General features: G+C 40.4%; 1 protein-coding gene and 4 non-coding genes across 5 annotated transcripts; 2 read left to right on the forward strand and 3 right to left on the reverse strand.

Annotated features, from left to right (window-relative positions):
- Positions 1-1,124: 1,124 nt before the first annotated feature.
- Positions 1,125-1,196, reverse strand: trnae-cuc (transfer RNA glutamic acid (anticodon CUC)). The gene has a single exon. It is a non-coding gene; the product is annotated as a tRNA-Glu (tRNA).
- A 413-nt stretch (positions 1,197-1,609) lies between these two features.
- trnaw-cca (transfer RNA tryptophan (anticodon CCA)) lies at positions 1,610-1,681 on the forward strand. Its single transcript has one exon. It is a non-coding gene; the product is annotated as a tRNA-Trp (tRNA).
- A 1,361-nt stretch (positions 1,682-3,042) lies between these two features.
- Positions 3,043-12,677, reverse strand: ncf1 (neutrophil cytosolic factor 1). The gene is made up of 11 exons (XM_026181284.1): positions 12,587-12,677; positions 12,332-12,412; positions 12,155-12,230; positions 9,860-10,028; positions 9,721-9,779; positions 9,134-9,256; positions 7,605-7,712; positions 7,399-7,516; positions 6,849-6,947; positions 6,000-6,175; positions 3,043-4,199 (listed from the first exon to the last, which is right to left on the reverse strand). The coding sequence occupies exons 1-11, from the start codon at positions 12,656-12,658 to the stop codon at positions 4,036-4,038; spliced, it is 1,245 nt and encodes a 414-aa protein (XP_026037069.1). The 5' UTR covers positions 12,659-12,677; the 3' UTR covers positions 3,043-4,035.
- A 2,312-nt stretch (positions 12,678-14,989) lies between these two features.
- trnav-cac (transfer RNA valine (anticodon CAC)) lies at positions 14,990-15,062 on the forward strand. Its single transcript has one exon. It is a non-coding gene; the product is annotated as a tRNA-Val (tRNA).
- A 1,305-nt stretch (positions 15,063-16,367) lies between these two features.
- Positions 16,368-16,440, reverse strand: trnav-aac (transfer RNA valine (anticodon AAC)). Its single transcript has one exon. It is a non-coding gene; the product is annotated as a tRNA-Val (tRNA).
- Positions 16,441-18,935: the final 2,495 nt, after the last annotated feature.

Here is an 18,935-nt window from a genome sequence, read left to right on the forward strand (position 1 = left end):
GTTAAAAGTAATTTTATTGCATTTTTTTGATGATCTGAAACATGTAAGTGATGAATGACAATATCTGAAGCTGGTTCTGCAGTTATGGCAGTTATGGCACAGGGAAGCTCTTCTTCCCCGTGCTTGCCAAGTGCTGCTTTAAGGGATCATCTGATCATTGTGGTTTTCTCTGTCTGGTGCTGTGGGGTCTTTACTTTAACTGTACTTTGATCTTGCCTTGGGATGGCTGCTGTATAAATGAAACATCTTCTTCAGTCACTGGTGTCACATGCATACTTAAACATTAGTTTTGTAGGTCATAACGTTCCTCTCCCACAGTGCTGGGGTTATAGCTGGACCTCAAGGGTCCAGGCTCCCCAATAAATCACTGTCCCCCTTTAAGCTAAATTCTGCTGATATACAACTGATAACAAAAATATCACCAATAATCACTGAGGAGGACACTGATGAGCCCGGGTGACCATATTTTGATTTCCATAAAGGACACTTGGACCAGTCGTTAAAAACTTTAAAAATACTGTTTGCTTCAAGAAAACGTTAACATATTTAGACAATGCCTTCTCTGTGTGGTTAATGAATTATGAAATAAAAAATGTCTTTATATGCTTTTACAAGTCAACAAGTGCAAAAGAAGAGGACGGTTGGTCACCCTAGCCTGTGCAGACAATTTGCTTCTGCAATCTAAGATAGATATTTTTACACTTTTATTGCTGCTGTTATACAATTTTAGTTATTGATTCGTTGATTTTTGTGAATACCAGAGTGACATAATTGGTTACCCATCCAATGCATATGGTGTCCTGCTGACCCTGCTCCTCTGACAGGTGAAAGACGTTTCTAATGTGAAACTGCGTTTTTATTTTGAAGGGAAGTTTTAATCACCTGACTTCCTCTTCTCGCTTTATTAATTCTGAATGACTTGTCGTGCCCTTATGCAGCACGCCAGAACACGCAATCTCTCTGCAGGGAACATTAAGATGCACCAAAGATACAACAGCCTGAGAGTATCTTTGCTTTAGTGAATCTTGTGCTGTGCATACTGACATAAATAACTAAAGAATCACTTTTCATTTAAAAAAAAGTTTGTAAATTCATGTAATTAAAGCAATATTATAAAACTAATGTTCCCTGACCGGGAATCGAACCCGGGCCGCGGCGGTGAGAGCGCCGAATCCTAACCACTAGACCACCAGGGACAGATATCAGGCAAGTGTCACCAGGTCGATTCATAGTACAGTACATATACGTTATATGAGACGGTTATGTGCAGTAGCTAATATTAATCAACGAGCAGAAGAACTGTTCATTGTCTGTTATATCGGTACACTGACGGCGACACAAAGCTAACAACCCCCTTCACTTTTAACTACTTTAGAGCCCTGCTTTTTAAGCGTCGCTTAGCCGTTAGCCCTTCGCTAGCGGCTTTCGCTAGCTTTACCTTGCAGAACGACAGCGACGCGACACATGACGGCGGTTTTATGTCGCTTTTGTTTCGTGATGCTACAAATGACGGTAGCACATGTCTTTTACTGTGATATAAATTTAAAAAAAAGACTTTAGCATGAATGGTGCTTATTCATATGACCATATACCCACTGCTTGCACACAAGACCTCGTGGCGCAACGGTAGCGCGTCTGACTCCAGATCAGAAGGTTGCGTGTTCAAATCACGTCGGGGTCATCCTGTTTTTTAAATTTCTTTTCCCTTCATAATTTTACATCAAAATTGTTAATTATTTTGGTTTTATCGAACAAACTCAAAGTGAAACAGTCACTAATTATGCGAATACGTAATGATGGCAGTATGTGTGGTGGACTTGTGTGACATGTATATAGTTATACCTATATAACTATATACACTATATATAGATAGAATTGTTGAATTGTTTTGAATTTGCATTGTTTATATTGTCTACTTTATTACTTAATGTTTTCTTTATTTTAACCTTTGTGTACAGCACTTTGTGACTGCCTGTCTACGAAAAGCACTTGATAAATAAACCTTACCTTACCTTATCTGCACTGAACATATATTTTAACTTCCACGTAGAGTCTTAAGGACATGGTTTATTAAGGTGGTACAGTAACAGGGCAGTTAATGTAAGGAGAGAATTTCTCCTGAATAACTCACTCTCCAGATCCGGTAACTAACCTCTCTCAATACACACTCAATGTCTTTCATGCAACACAACCAAAACAGTAACATTGTAACAGAGATCCTGAGCACATCACAATAAAATATCATACAATATAATTACTCACACACACACACACACACACACACACACACACACACACACACACACACACACACACACACACACACACACACACACACACACTTTGAACTGAAGTGTTTTAATGTATGAGAATCACAGTGTTAAGCATGTAACCTATGTAGTTATAAGATTGTATATTATAAGATTATGCCACTTTCTGTGTAAGATTTAATAATTAGGATTTATGTGCGATATTTTACCGTGTCATGACCTATTGTGAAAAGCCAAAGCCAAAAGCGTAGCCAGTCCTGACTGGCCTCTGGCCGGGACCTTGGCTGCTACCTGAGCCTGCAGCTGTGTTTGGCTGGAGGACGGGTGGGAAAGTTACGCTGCAGCAGGGGGCGGGGATACTGGTCCCCATATATTAGAGGACCAGAGGCGTCCGTCTCTGTGTTGCTCTGCTGTCTGTGCTTAAGGCTGTACACCTCGGGGGTTTGCTTTGCTTGCTTTCTGCTATGTGTTATCTTGCTATACCTTGTATGTATTTTCTTGCTGTTCATATGATTCGGTGTATTAAACTCTGTTCCAAGAATTCTGGAATTTTTCCAGAGCATCTGTTTGAGTACCTTGATTTTAACTGGATCTAAAAAAGTTGGATCTCCACATCGTTGGTGGGAGAAGATATCAGGATGGCTTTAAAATTTGCAACCACAGATGACTGAATCACCAAAAATTACATAAAGTGTTTCATGTACATAAAGCACATGTGCTGTGCAATGGCCTTTATTTTCTAATAAAAGTAAATTACCCAGTGAACACCTCGAACTGTTTTTTATACTTTATAAAGCAATTTACAAAAAAAATAGAGGTATGACAGTCAGAGTCGCGTAACATGTACACTTTAAATAGGACAACAAGCAAATAAAAAGGTGAGGTGATGCTCCACAAATGCAGGTATTTACTTATTCCGAAACCATTTTTTTGTGCTGATATTTGGCATAAATTAAAAATAAGCTTACAAATTACAACAAAACAAAGCATTTTTACCCCCAGATAACTAATAAAAATGTGCCAAAGACACGGTTATTCTTTTATCACCAAAGTTCCAAATTTACATGTTAATGGTGCAGGTGGGTCAGAGTTTCAATACTGCTTATAATCATAATAAAAATTTAATGGTGTTATCTTTGAGATTAACATCTACAGCAGACAACCTGCTATTCAGACCTGTTTGTGAGGGGCAGCCAATCAGAAGAAAGCTGGCTTAAAAGAGGAGGAGCTAAAACAGCTTATGTTAGACAGAGGAGTAACTTAGGAGCTGCGCTCAAGCCCAGTGTAAGACAAACAGGCATTATTTTGGACTCGAATCATACAAAGCTGCTCTGGTAGTCCAAAGATATAAAACATGGAGTCTTTAAAAGATAAAGCTCTGAAACAAAATGTACTGCTGCCTAAAGTCAAACCACGTAACTTTACACTTGTCATTTACTCTGACCGTCCATCTGCTAGAAAATATGGATTATTACGCCACTGAAAACAATTCCAGAAAAACACGTTTCGTCCTAAGAAGTGAGGAAATGTTTGAAAGGCTGAATTAAAGACGTGTTCACAAACCAATGAATAACTTACTGACACGTGGCTGCTTTTTGGTCTTTCCATGTGTTTGATGGCAGTTAGAAAATCATAGTACATTTCCAGCCCTTTTATCCACACCTTGTAATATATCTAAAAACTCAAAACATGAAGGTCTTCTAAAACTAGGACTCTTGTTAACAAAACGGCTCTGTAAGGATTGCTCCGTCAAATCTTTTTTGTGCTAGCTTGAGGAGCTGGACGGTGACTTGTGGATGCTGACTTTCTTGCAGGTGTTGTCGGTGCAGCGCTCCAAGATGAGCTCTGGGCTGGGTCGGGGAGGGATGACCGGCGCCTCCTTCTTTAGCTCGCTCTCCGAGCTGGTGCCGGACATCTCGGGAATGTTATCTGTGAGTCAGAAACAGCAACACGAGCAGGTCAGCCCGGGGATCGAGGAATAACATTAAAGACCAAGTTCACACTAACTGAAACAGAAGTGTCACCAGTTGTTTGGTTTTAATGGTCTGGTTGAGACTCCTGTCCAGAGGTGGCACAACTTTATCAGAGACATTCTGTAGTTAAGTAGAAGTACAGATACTAGTGTTAAAAAATACTCCAGTAACAGCTGAAGTACGTCACTTTGTTTCGCAGCATGTTTCATAATATAAGATAAAGACAATGTTGGATAACACCTCCCACCCACTCCATGACATGTTGGTCAGTCACAGGAGCTCGTTCAGTGAGAGACTGAGATTACCGAAAAGCACCACTGAACGACACAGGAAATCATTCCTGCCTGTGGCCATCTCCCTGTACAACGCATCCACTTAACACACTGTTTGCTGCTACAACTACACATGTTTCTTTTCCAAATATTTATTTATAAGTGACTTATGTATATATGTATGTATGTATATATATGTATATATTGTACTATTCTTAGTTAGCGTATTGTCTGTCTTGTCTTAATGTTGGCTTAAAATGGAGCACTGTAACAAAAAATAATTTCCCCCAGGGATCAATAAAGTATTCTGATTCTGATTCTGATTCTGATAACTCGTCTCAAATGTGTTAAAGCAAACAAGCCTGTTTCAAAAATGTAGGGAAGAAAAGTAAGAAGTAGTCGGAAGACAAACTACTCAAGTAAAGTGCAGATACCTGAAAAGTCTACTTAAGTACAGTAACATAATGTATTTGTACTTCATTACTTTCCACCTCTGCTCCTGTCAAATATCGTCCTAATTCCGAATTTGTATCACAAGAACTGTTCATTAATGTATTTTCAAGACTCTTAACACGATGTTTAACCACCACAAACATGTACTCAACCTTCGCCCTGAATTCAAGTCTACCTTTAAACCCTAAAACAAGCTTCCAATCCCCAAACAGGCCTTTGAAGGAACCAAAACGCTCTAAGGTTTACTCTGATGGTTCTAATAAAGATAGCTGGACATCTCAGTGGATCGTTGGCCTCCTCCTGGGACTAAAATGTTCCAGTATTATGAAGCAAGTTTGAATCCATATTCAACCTGTCAAAGATTTTTATGCCTTTTGACCTTCCTCATGCAATCGTATGTCTGGGCTTGGTGTTGGTAAAAGGTCTCTCTGTGGCTGAGATCTGTACATGGTTTTTATGAAGTTTTACCCATTTAATTCCCTTCATTCTTATTGGCTGAGGACTGTCTAGTTAGCGCTCTCTGTTGCGCATCTAACTCGGTTGTAACAAACCAACCATTTTGTTGCAAAATGGGATTACGAGGAAGTCAAAAATCCTCTCAGTTTGGCTCTGATGTGTTTTTATACATCAAATTACCTGCAAGTGATGCAAAGGAGCACAGACTGATGTCCTGTTAGAGAAAATTACAAATATGTGGAGATTTCCAGTGTGTGTGAACATTTTTAGTTCGATTTCCATCATGTGGAGCAGATCGCGTACGGTTTCCCACATACATCCCCCTGTATCAGTTTCAACCATGCCTCAAAAGCTTTCTGTTTGCAGTAGCATATTTGCTTTGACACCTCTAAAATGAACGAACTGAAAAACAATTAATTTAACAAAAGAAAGAACAAACAAAAAAACCTTTTAGCATTTTTTCAAAGACTTTAAAAGAGTAGATGTTCAAACATGTGAATACTGCTAAATGTATTTTTTATTTACTTCAGAGATTTTAAGACTTTTTAAGACAGTGGTGGACACGTGGTCATTACCCTGGTTCTTCCTCTCCTTCAGCGGGGACTTTGCTGCATTCTTGGAGTTCCTCTGTGGTTCGCTGAGCCGGCTGCCTTTCTGCTGGAAGTAGCGGCGGCTGTTCCGGCGGTAGGTTTCCTGGCTGAGCCGCTGGCGAGACTTGTTATGAATGCTCTTGGCATTTCTGATGGTCGATCTGAGGGAGATAAAGGACAGGTGGTGGGTTTGTTAAGTGTTTGGAACAGCTGCAAGCTGCAAAAAAGGTGAGGTGATAGACTTTGTTTCTTCTTGGGTGGAAAACAGTTTGCAAAAGTTTAGTATTAAATCTGAGGCTCTTGGAAGATTTCTTCCCCTGTAACTGGTCCTTTGACTCAAAAGGTTCAACGTCCCCTGGATTAATGTATCCCGTATTTTAGCATTTATCCAACCTGTATCCATCGCTGAGATCAAATATTTAACCTGAATCCCTCAGTCCTCAGTGTTTTAACCCAACTCATAATGGGCATCTGGGGGTAACTGAAGGTCACATAACCTGCAAATTGTAATTACACAAAATTGGTAATATTATCTGTTTTTATTACATAGCTGCTGATTTCCTGTCAGCTGTGGCAGATTAAAAAGCAGAAAAATGACCCAGACACCCAAAAATAACTCCTGCAGAGCATTTTCTGGAATTTCTAATTCTATGAGCACATAAGCGGACCACAAAGCAACAAGGAGAAATGAAATCACATCCTGAGGGTTTTTTCACAACTCACTTCCCTTTAATCTGATGTTACACAGTAAAATGCCAGTATGAGAATGGAGGAGGCACTGCAGACCTGGCAACAGAAACCAGCTCATTATGTATTTTAAGATGAGGCACAGACCTGCGAGGTGGTGGCTTCTGCCCACCCGGGTTCAATCTCTCTCTCTTTCCGGCCTTCGACAGGAACAAAGAGGGGAAATATCCAGTCTCGTCTCCTTTCCTGTACAAAACAGCCGTTTAAGAGGAAAAAAAGGTTCAATGAACTTTACAAATGTGGAATTAGTCTCAAACAACAGCTTTTCTTTAACTTTATAACCCTACAGTGCAGCATGTCTGAGAAATACACATTAGGCAACCTGCTTTCTGAGTTGAGCTGAGTGTATAAAAATATATTTTTTATAAACTGTCTGTGCAGTCTGTATGGTGTCATACAGAAAGGGGATATCCCTCATATGTTCATCTCAGGTACACAGCTATGGCTGTAGGCTGTCTTTTTAGGAGGACAAGCTCCAGGAGCTGGAAACAAGCAGAGTGGTTCCATGTTAAAAACTGAGACCGGTGTCGAAGTACAAAAACTCTCTGAATCTGTGTTTTTTATGAATGCAGAGTCTGTGAGATCAAGCGTCTGTTAAATGTACTGAAGGGGCTCTGAAGTGAAGGACTCGTCGTACCTTACGACCCACCACCCGTCCAGTAGCTTGTGGATGACCTCGACAGTTTCACCGACCTCCAAAGAAATCTCGTCGTCCTGCTCCGCCTTGTAGGCCTGGATGGTGATGTGCTCGTCTCCTGCAGTGACACACAGCATTTTATATGAACGTGTGCCTAAAAGAAAGAGTGCCACAACCCACGGTGGATTAAAACCAGAGCTTCTTGCCTTCGTAGTTGGGTTCAACGTCCTCGGCCTCGTCCGGTCCATCCAGAGGCTCCAGGTATGACGCGGGAATCCAGCCTCGCTTTGACTCATACTGGCAGAACCACCAACCTGATCACAGCAGGAACATCAAGCGTCACTCAGTAAGGCTTGAAATTCGAGACCAACATAAATTATTCAGCTAAGTGTTTACTGAGGTCAGCGTTAAAGTGAGAAGATGGGTTGTTTTCTATTGGCTTAAAAATAAACCCCCCGGTGGCCATGAGGAATCAGAATCAGAATCAGAATACTTTATTGATCCCTGGGGGAAATTATTTTTTGTTACAGTGCTCCATTTTAAACCAACAGGAAGAATGCACATTCAAGACGCTTCTGCACTGGCTTCACCTTTCAGACCTTCTTTTATATATACGGTGTGTGATACTGTGACTGGAAATACTGCAGATTCTGGACCAAAGTGGCATAATTTAGAAGTAGGAAACAAGAGCTGAAGTAAAAGTCAGAGTGGTAAAGGTGGTATTTAGATGTCTGTGTAGGTTTTCAGTCATCCGGGTCATGCTGAGGAGCTTGGACTTCCTTAAGTTTCCTGAGGATGTTTCGTTGCTCATCCAAGTGACTTCTTGGATGAGCGACGAAACATTTCTCCCACTGAAAACGTTACGTCCAGATAAACAGAATCAACCTTTTGGGATTTACTTACCTGGATGATTCAGCATGCATCAAGACAGATCACATAAAACTCTACTTAAACCAATTCGAGGCGCAATCAGAGCAAAACTTTTGTTTTCCTTCTGCATCTGCAAGCTACTTTGCAACCTCTCCTCCCCCCCAGCTCCTCTTTTTCAGGCAGTGTCACCATAAAACTTGACTAACTGTGCCGTAACACCAACTTCCTGTTTCTCTAGAATTTATCATCACTGAATAGTAAATCAACAACAACAAAAAACATTCAGAGTATTTGTATCTTTTCATTTCCCCTAACATAGGGATTTAAAATCTGTACCTTTATTATAAACTCTGTACTATGCTGTTTTACGTTTTGTCTTTTTTACCTGCAGACATGTTTGATTATTGTTGTTTTTCTTTTTACTGAAATTAAGAAAGAATGTGGGTAACTAATGTATGCGTAATCCCAGTGAGTCAAAAGCTTTCCTCTAATATCAACTCATCGCACTGACTTCTTTATATGGTCGTTTACTGCAGAGACAGCACGACCAGGAAATGATGGACGTGCTGCTCATAAGAAGTGCCCTTTGGTAGGCTTCCTTTTAAAGAAGAATCAGAAGAAACATGCAAAGTTTTGGCAGGCCAGAACTAAAATGTATATAAAAACCAGATGTGTGGTAAAAATCACTAGTCACTCGAGAGGTGGGGCTAGCAAACCAAATAGCAAGTCTTAATTTTCACCTGATGTGGTTTATAGAAAAAACAAAACAAAACAATCACTGGCAAATAAAAATTTCAGGGAAAAGACGAAGGCTCTAAAATTCAGAATAACAAATAAACTCTAAAAGATTCAGTTGTTTTATCACCGTTCTCATTTTTCTCCACGATTTCCACCAGGTCACCGGTGTGCAGAGTGATCTCATACTTGGTCGACTTTTCGAAGTCCGCAATCACTCTGTAGGTGTCCAAGATGATGGGGGCGGAAATCTCTGAGAAGTCAAACACAAGAATCTGTTTTAGTCTCATTAAAAAGACCTGCAACATCTGGATGATGATGTCTTCCAGTTTCTGAACATGTGCCCAGTAACCGTGTGGCCAAAACAAATCACACCCAACTTTTGTTTTTATTAAAACATTTGATCAAAGAGCTCACAGTCTGTTTAGAAACAGAGTTATGAAGGACAATCTTGAGGTGGGATCAGGAAATAGACACGTTGGTCTCTCCAAGTTTCTTTGCAGCCCACCTTTTCCTCAGCTCCTCCCTTTCAGGGTCTCTGATCTAATCAGTGTCACATCTTTTGTCTGCTCTGTCTTGTGCTTTCCTTCACCTTTTAGAAGGACATGGCTGCCATCACACCAAATATAACTGCTGCTTCTGACCATAGTGGTCCTGAATGAATTACAGAATGTAACACGTGAATAATAGAAGGCTGTGAGTGTGAGTGAGTCTTACCGGACGCCACGTCTCGAGCCTGGTCTCTGGACACCAAAAAGGTCTCGGCTCTTTTCAGTCTGAGGAGGAAAGGGTCATTTATACATCGTTCTATGTTTAACTGCCGTAACGTAAACAGAGACGTGCGTGATGTACTGACGTGTTTGGGGCAGGCGGGTTTTCATCCTCTGGTCGGACCTTGAAGAAGCTGGAGAGGTGTTTGCAGCGGGAGATGTGAGGCGGCAGGCTGATGACCTTTTGGCAGTACTCAGCCAGGGTGCTCTTCGTGGTTTCTCTTGACTTCTCGCTTTCCCATAACCACCGAGGAGCTGAGGACAGAAACACAGTCTGTGTCTTTGGGGTAATGTTTTCTATAACAACAGGAAACTGTTGTTCAAAGATCCATGTTAGGTCCTCTTTTATGCTCAGTAAATGCTACCAACTTTTCACTGCTAAACTGATGACACTCAATTTTCTGCACCTGCAATAACTGAGGAAGAGCTTCCTGTTTGGATGATCTATAGTCAGTGTAAAAGATGCAGAGCCTGTGGCTGCAAAGAGACATCCAGCCTTGGCCTCAGTCAATGCTTTCTGTAGCAGAGATGTCATCCATCCATCCGTGCAGGGCTACTGAACTATAAAATGTCACCCCCCATGCTGCTTAATGCCGCATTAAGCAGACAGATGGGTTTTTCCACCCATCTGTCTGAATTAGATGGGTGGAAAAACACGAGTGGTTGGATGGATGCTACGAGATGTGCCAAGTTGTCAGCTATCTTTAGGAATCGCCTTCTTAGTGCAAAAATACTATATTATACACTGTTAAAAAAAACATTGTAAAACAATGGTAATATTCCAGCAGCTGGGGCGCCAAAATACGACCGTGAAATAACAGAAAATAACTGTCCCATAAAAATACGGTTATTTCCAGTAATGAAAATAGAATTAGTTGCACTAATTTGACGTGGGATCTCGCCTTTTTCAAGTGCCGCTAAACATTAAATCAGGAACATGTTAATGTGATTAAACCATGAAACCATCTATAAATAGGAAAAAAAACCATCTTAAAACAACGGTAATATTCCAGCAGCTGGGGCGCCAAAAATACGACCGTGAAATAACAGAAAATAACTGTCCCATAAAAATACGGTTATTTCCAGTAATGAAAATAGAGTTTGTTGCGCTAATTTGACATGGGATTCTGCCTTTTCCAAGTGCTTTTAGACATGAAATTAGGAACATTTTTACGCGATCAAACAATGAAATTACCTATAAACAAGGTCACTGAATGTGGAAATATGAATCATAATACGTAAATGTGCAGAAATATACAGTTAACCGTTGGTTTAAGTAATAATTGATTACTCGGAGATCTCGGACTTTTGCGAGATTTTCCTCCCATGTCCCCTGCGGGGCTCCGTAATATTACACTATTGACCTGTGTTATCTTCTTGAATTTTTCATACATTCGACTAAAGAAACGGGAACAGACGATGTGTTTGGAGACAGACTGCTGGTCCCTAAAGAACCTATTTAAAATTGGTTCTTTGCCAAACTGTCCGTTTTGTGGACACACATCAGTGGTTTATTTGAGTAAGGTGCAGTTTTATGCTTTAATGAACTTGACTGAAACTGAGTAAGAAAGCAGCCAATGTTCAAAATGTTGAAAGATCTTCAGAAAACCTGGAGAATGGCTTTAAACTACAAGAAGGTTTGGCTGTTTGGAAGCAAACGAAACATTTGCACTGTAAAAAAAACATAATATATTTACAAGATATATTTAAATATATTTATACAGATGCAGTTTTGTCTTGTCCTTCACGTCGCAACAGCTGTTTTGTAATGAAAGTTTCCTAAGAGGGGTGTGTAAGGTGGCAGTTCTGTTTTCTTTGAAGAGGAACAGAAAATGACAGTGAAAACGAGGACTCGCATGTTTCTGTTTAAAATGAAAGGATCCAAACTTCCAAAAATCAGACGGGAAATGCCCTAAAATGTCTCTAAAAGTCTGCACGTCTCACAGCTGCTGTCTTTGCACGCTGTGACCAGTCAAAGTAACCTGTGTGTTGTGTCACCAGTGCAACGCGCTGCTCTGACTCGTGTTGCCATATATTCTTGGGAGAATTAATCACAGTTCTCCCACTTCTTCTTTTTCGTAACGTATTTTTTCTCCTGATTTCACTGTAACTGCTGCTCAAGAGCTGCATTTAGACACCGGCTGATTTCAGCTGTGTTGCGTTTGGGGGAAAAGCAGAAGTGAGCCCGGCCGCAAGAGGCTGATAATCACAGGTGCTTCCTGAAAGCGGAGGGGTTTTACACAGAAAAGATACGACTGGAAATTATTCTTTTAATACTACTCCGTGGTTTCATATGATTACCTGCTGAGGTGTTGATTTTGACCTCTGCAGTGTTACATATAAATAACTTACCTACAGTAGGAGAGCTTCCTCTTTCTTACCTGGCAATGAGGGGATGATTCTGTCTCTCTTTTCTATTTGACCGGACTCGATGGGAAACATGTCCTTCAAAGATTTCTGTGATGAAAACAAAATATTTTTGAGCTCTGACGACTGAACTTTATTTTGTCCAAACGTTACTGAGCAGAGCCTTTATTTCGTGGTGCAGATGGACTTACGTGGAAAGTGTGGATTTCAGGATACGTCCTGTAGATGAGCTTCTCTGAGAGGTCGCTCCATTTCACCATCAGCATGTACACCTGCACACATTTAAAGGCACAAACAGAGGAGCTACTTTCACAGTTCATCAGACGTTTAAAGACTCTCGACCCTCAGAATTGAACTCGGTGCTGTTGGTGATGTTAAAAAAGATTCTACACTCGGTTTTTTTTAGGACTTTTTAGGGCAGCAGAATAAGATGTTTGCAGCCTTACGTAGTGCTGACTCGGGAAGAAGCGCTTCTCGTAGCCCAGCAGCTCCAAGTGCCTGACGTAGATGTTCTCCATGCTGAGAAGCAACACACCAGCGGAGTCCAACTGAGCTGAAAGACAACAGACGCGAAGCTTTTATACTGTGTGTGTGCCACGGCAAGGCTTACTTCCTCTTTGTGAACATTTCAACAATCAGAAAGAAGGAAATTCTGCTGCTTTCACTTCTCAACTGTAATATAATTTTTATGATAATAATTAAGAATAACGCCTGTGTTTGTTATGCTTACAAAACTAAAACAGAGTACAAGTGCTTTCAGATTTACTAACGCTGGATGAATTATTGTAAAAGCTGAAGGAGTCACGCTCCAACCTTTTTTGAAGAAATGCTGAAAGTTTCCCTCGTTTGTTTTTCACAACCTTCCAGAAAGGGAAACACAAACTCCAGCAGCTGATTGTGTGGGCTTTCAGGGGGGCTTTCAGATGAACTTGTGACATGCCAGAGCTCTTGCAACAGGACAGGAGGAACTACCACAAATCCGAAAGAAACACAAACAAACACACATGGGTGAAGTCACGTACTGAGAGGCACGTGGGTCTGCTTTGCCCACGCTTTTCTGTTTACAGTGAGAAGGTAATAAGTGACGGTGAGATAAATTTAGATGAATGAGATCATTTTCAGGCTGTTTCATCAGTAATGGGGGTCATATTTGGAAAAGGCTGATGTCGCTGCTCCATGTGACACATCCTCAGTCACATTGCTGTCGCTCAGATCAGGCAGGACCAACATCTGAGGCTGAATCAGCTACACACGGTATGTTTCTGTGGCTTCGCCTACCCTAACACTGGGGGTCACACAAAGTTGAACCAAGGTGAAAGAGGTGGTTTTGGCAGCATCTGATCAATCAGTTATTGATAAGTGTGCTGGCAGCCGAGTGGGAGATTTCACAGAGGAAGACAAGAATACACTGTGGGAGAATCTGATTATTACCTTTATATAAACATTAAATTAATGTGTTCATTTTTGTTTCTCCCCTCGGTGTGGTTTAATACTCTGAGAATAAAGAATAAATATAAAACGGTGTATAAGAATCTATATTCAACACAGCCCGGCAAATATGTCTGTGAAGGTTCTCAGTCATCCAGGTCATCGTAGTCAAAGGAGCTTGCAAAGAAAAGCGTCTGGACTCCTTTAAGTTGCTTGAAGACGTTTCACCTCTCATCCGAGAAGCTTCTTCAGTTCTAAGGTCAAATGATGCAGATGGACTCAGCAGTCCATCTGCATCTAAAGGATAAAGGACACTCTTTCGAGGATGCCAATGTTCACATTTTGGACGGAGAGGACAGATGGTTTGAAAGAGGAGTTAAAGAAGCATCTATGTCTATCTCCTTTGTCCCACACGCCATCAGACTGTTTAACTCCTCTCTGGAGGGGAGAGGGAGGGGAAACAGGAGGACAAAGGAGGGGGGAACAACTAAGCTGTAGTGCCTCTTCACCTCACTGTGCAATACCTTGTGCAATACTTTTGTAAATAGTCAATGGTGCAATAGACTCAATACTTGAAATGTGCAATTCACTTGTATTTTTATTTTTATTCCTATTTGTTCTATTTATCCCCTTCGTATATTTTATTTATATTTGTCTCTGTATTTATATATGTGTGTGTGTGTGTATATATATATATAATATTCTGTAACTGTAACTTCTGTCGGTGCTGTGCTTTTGGAAACCGAATTTCCCAGAGGAACCCACCCGAGGGATTAATAAAGTTCTATCTTATCTTATCTTATCTTATCTTATCTTATCTTATCTTATCTTATCTTATCTTATGTCCACTGTGAGCGACCATCTTTGAACAGAGGCGGGGTTTACGACACCAGCTGTGTCCCATCTATAATCCAGTTTTGAGATCCCTCCCCAGACGCCTTAACGCCCACTCACATCCTGGGCCAGCTGACCTCAGGAAATCACATGACAGGGTGGGGCCAGGTTTCACAATGAACGCACCCGAAACTCTGGCTGATTGGGACCCACACCCAGTTTCACACCTTGGCTCAGGTGATTAGAGGATCATCAGGGGGTTCTTTGGTCCCTCTGTGGGGGGAAACTCCCACTAGGTTTATATCTGGGACTCTCCACCATTTGACCTTAGAACTGAAGAAGCTTCTCGGATGAGAGGTGAAACGTCTTCAAGCAACTTAAAGAATTCCAGACGCTTTTCTTTGCAAGCTCCTTTGAGTCCGGCAAATACTCTCACAGCCCGTTTGTCGTCTTTGGAAAACACGAAGAAGGTCTCGCACTTTGGACTTTAGATCGTTTAATTTTACTACTATAGAAATGACTGCAGTTAACGTTGTTTCTTTCTTGGTAATACATATTTTTGGCTACGTCGCCAGCTTACACTAGCAGTTTCCGTAGTGTAGTGGTTATCACGTTCGCCTCACACGCGAAAGGTCCCCGGTTCGAAACCGGGCGGAAACATCTTTTTTTATTGTTTTTCTTTTTTATTCTAGATTTTTTCCTCATATTCAAAAATATCATACATATGTAGGTTATAAAAAACTAAATAGGATGTACCGACATGTTTCACAAGAAAAACATCAGTGTGATGTCCACGAATTACTTTAATTTTGATCACACAGCAAGAAACAGCGCCCCCACAAACACGCGTGTGGCCACAAATATATTACACCGGTACTAACAACGTTGAAAGGTTTAGTACATAAGCAGCGAGGTAGTATTTAATAAATAAGGTTATACAGTTTCACATTGGTCTTCCTATGACCTTTCATCATCATCATCATCTTTATTTATGAAGCACTGTAAAACAACCACAGCTGACACAAAGTGCTGTACATTGGAACTAAATAATAAAATTACATATGATATAAATAAAAGAAAAAAATAAATAAAAGTAACATATTTAATTTGTTAGTTAATAATTAATTTAATTACAAGATAAACTAAGTCTCAGTGAGGCCAATAGCCAAAGAATAAAAATAGGTTTTAAGATGCGTTTTAAAACAGTGAAGAGGCCTCTCTAACGTGGAAGGACAAGTTATTCCATAATTTAGGAGCGACGATAGTAAAGGCCCCATGGCCTCTGAGCTTCCTCCTGGATCTCATTACTTCCAGAAGAAGATGGTCAGCTGACCTAAGAGACCGACAGGGTGTGTAGGCACGACGAAGCTCAGAGAGGTAAGGCGGAGCAAGATTGTTAAAACATTTAAAAACAAACATAAGAATTTTAAAATTAACTCTAAAAGGCACAGACAGCCAGTGCAGGGAGGCCAGGACAGGGTTGCTCTCTTTTACGAGAGCATATAACCATAGCAGTGTACAGTTACAGCAGATGGGAAGAAATTAAAGCATAGATCGCTGTTTCGAGGCGCTGCCTAGAAAGAACCAACTTCGCTCTTGCCAGTCACCTTAAATGATAAAAACCGAACTTCACCACTGCTCTAATTTGTCTGTCCAACTTAAAATCGAGGTCAGTAACAACAGGTTTAAAAAAACACACTTCCAAGGGTAACAAATCCACAGACGTGGACTCACGTAGACCGACACCTCTGTTTTCTTTTCATGCATATTTAAAAAGTTTAATGTCATCTCGACATGTCAAGATGACATAATACATAATTGTATTATACATAACCTGTCACTACATATTAAATAAATATATTATTTTATTGAGATATCATCATTTTGTCGTCATTTTATAAATATAGCCTTTTCACACATCACATAATACAGTGTTTTATAAAAAACGCGTCTTCTAGCAATAAGTGTTTCCGCCCGGTTTCGAACCGGGGACCTTTCGCGTGTTAGGCGAACGTGATAACCACTACACTACGGAAACGCCTGATGCTGAACGACCTAATGGAAAATTATGGCGCTGTTTCCACACTTTGTGGCTCTCGCGGGCTGCCAAACCGAAATGTATCAACATTGTTTTCACAAAAACTCAGTGCATATAAGCATACTCAACGTTTTCAAAGGCAGCTTAATGTTTATTATATTCTATAATACCCACTAACTCCTGTAAACTCGTAATATGCATTTTTATTTATTTATTGGTGCTATTTTTAAAATTCACACCATCATTTAAATTTGGATACCCAAATTAAATGTTTAGCTGCTAGTAAAAAACTACTCAAACAAGTGCTGAGATCATTTCTATGGTCCAATCATTTTCTGCCTTCTCCAAGATAATCAGCCTTTACTGCATGCTTTACATCTCACTGGTCTTCTGTCTTTCAGACACTCAGCCATGCAACCCACCTCCCCACTCTGGTGTGTGGAATGACCAGGGTGATGAGCTCCAAGCCTCCATCTTCATCGAGACTCTGCAGGGTCCTCTCCTAACTGCTTCGATGGCTGGGATTGTTTCTTCTATAATGGGTCATCTGAGTTAATTGCTAGATGGTTTAATTTATTTCTGTATTTTAATAAATCATGGGCAGTTTTTCCACATGATCCCTCCTTATTTAACTATTTTGTAGATAATCTAATTAAAAAATATCAAAGAAGGGCAACAAGGTGATAAGAATACAATTTTAACTGCAAGCATGCATTCAGTGAGAAAAATGAAGCTCCAAATCACTGATGACAAACAGTTATTAACAAGGAAAACTGCTTAATACCCGAGGGATCACTTTAAAGTAACAAACAGAAACACAAGGACTGTAGTCACATGTCCAGGGCAAGATCCTGATCTCTGAGCTGTTCTCCCGAGTGTGAATATTAAATATAAAACACTATAAACACACCTTTGTTTTAAAAGACCTTCCCCCAACACATCCTTCAACCACGCACACACATTTTTTGTTTTCAAACTCCATTGCAGTTTATTCCACACCTCAAAACTTGTGTAAGCGATTAAACAAATAAAAGTTAACTGCAATGAATTACACTTTGCAATTATATAAACCACTAACTCTTTTGAATAACAGCAACCAGGCTGTCTCAATGCGGTGTGTGAGTGTGCACGGCAAGTCTGCATGTGTGACTGCGCACGCGCACACATTGCACTGGGACAGCCTGGTTGCATCATATTCAAAATTTTTTTAAAAATCATCCTTAGTAGTTGACGTCTAACTTTCAACACATTCCACGTCTGGTCCAAGTTTCATAGATGTCTACTCTAATATTCCACATAAAGTAAAGGACAAGTCTGCTTAAATTTAACAAATTTCAAGGAGTGTAAGAACATCATATAAAAAATATATTAAAAAACATCTGTGATCGCTGACATGAATTTCTCAACAGATTTCCTCAACAGATGCATGAGTCAGGATCTGTGTCCTGTTTAGCCTGAGAAAGTGTCCTTTAGTGTCACGGTTCTGGGTCCGTTGGACCCGGTATTTTGAGTTTATTATGTTTTGGTTTATTTTTGCATTATGGATTGTTTTCTGATGTTCTGGTGCTTTGTTTATTATCATTATAGATCTGTTTCTGTTATTCTTGGTGAGGGATCAGTTCTTAGGTTTTGGGTTCTCATGTGTATTGCAGTTTCTGTTCAGTGTCTAGTCCGTCTCTCAGTGTCATGTCTGCATCTGGTTTAGTAATTCTTGTTTCTTGTTGTGAAAGTCTTTGTCTTATGTTAGTGTGTGCAGCTTAGCTCCCCCGTCTCGTTAGCCCTGATCTCCCCCAGCTGTGTCTCCCTTCTGTGGCCCATTCCCTCATTACTACCCTGTGTATTTAAGCCCTGTGTTTTCCCATGCTCGGTGTCGCGTCGTACCCTCAGACCCTGCCTGTGTGTTCCAGTTAGTGTTGTCATGTTTTGGTTTCTGTTTTGTTGGTGCCAGCAATAAAGCTGTGGTTTTCAGTAGTGATGGGCAGATGAAGCTTCATGAAGCACTGAAGCTTTTCATCCAATTGGTTCACCCCAGCACAAAGCTTCTTGAAGCTTCATTTGCTCTAGCAGGACACCTACTGGACGTAAAAATATTAGTTGGCATGAATTTGAAGAGTGTGGCCTTTTGCACACAGCCTGTAAATGTCAACAACAAAAGGAGTGTGTAAAACATGCATTTTGTATTGATGGCAGTATACTGTGTATATTTATACTGGCAGTATGGAAAATGATCATTTGGAAATGCTTAAAATGGAAATGATCATTTACTGTGAGGTGAGGTGTGGTTGGGGTGTGGACAGTGGTGGTGCTTTTGTAACATTAAGGTATGGACAGCTACACTCCTGCCTGTTCACATTTTATTCTGTAAAAACTACATTTCACTGCTTTTATGACCTTTTTAGTGGGGAGAACATAGCTAGGATTTAATGATTTAACAAATCTTTTGAATCCTTTGTCCTCCACAATGCTAAATGGCTGGGAGTCCTCAATCACCATGC

The sequence above is a fragment of the Astatotilapia calliptera genome, chromosome 10, assembly GCF_900246225.1.
Source record: "Astatotilapia calliptera chromosome 10, fAstCal1.2, whole genome shotgun sequence".
NCBI classification, from domain to species: Eukaryota; Metazoa; Chordata; class Actinopteri; order Cichliformes; family Cichlidae; genus Astatotilapia; species Astatotilapia calliptera.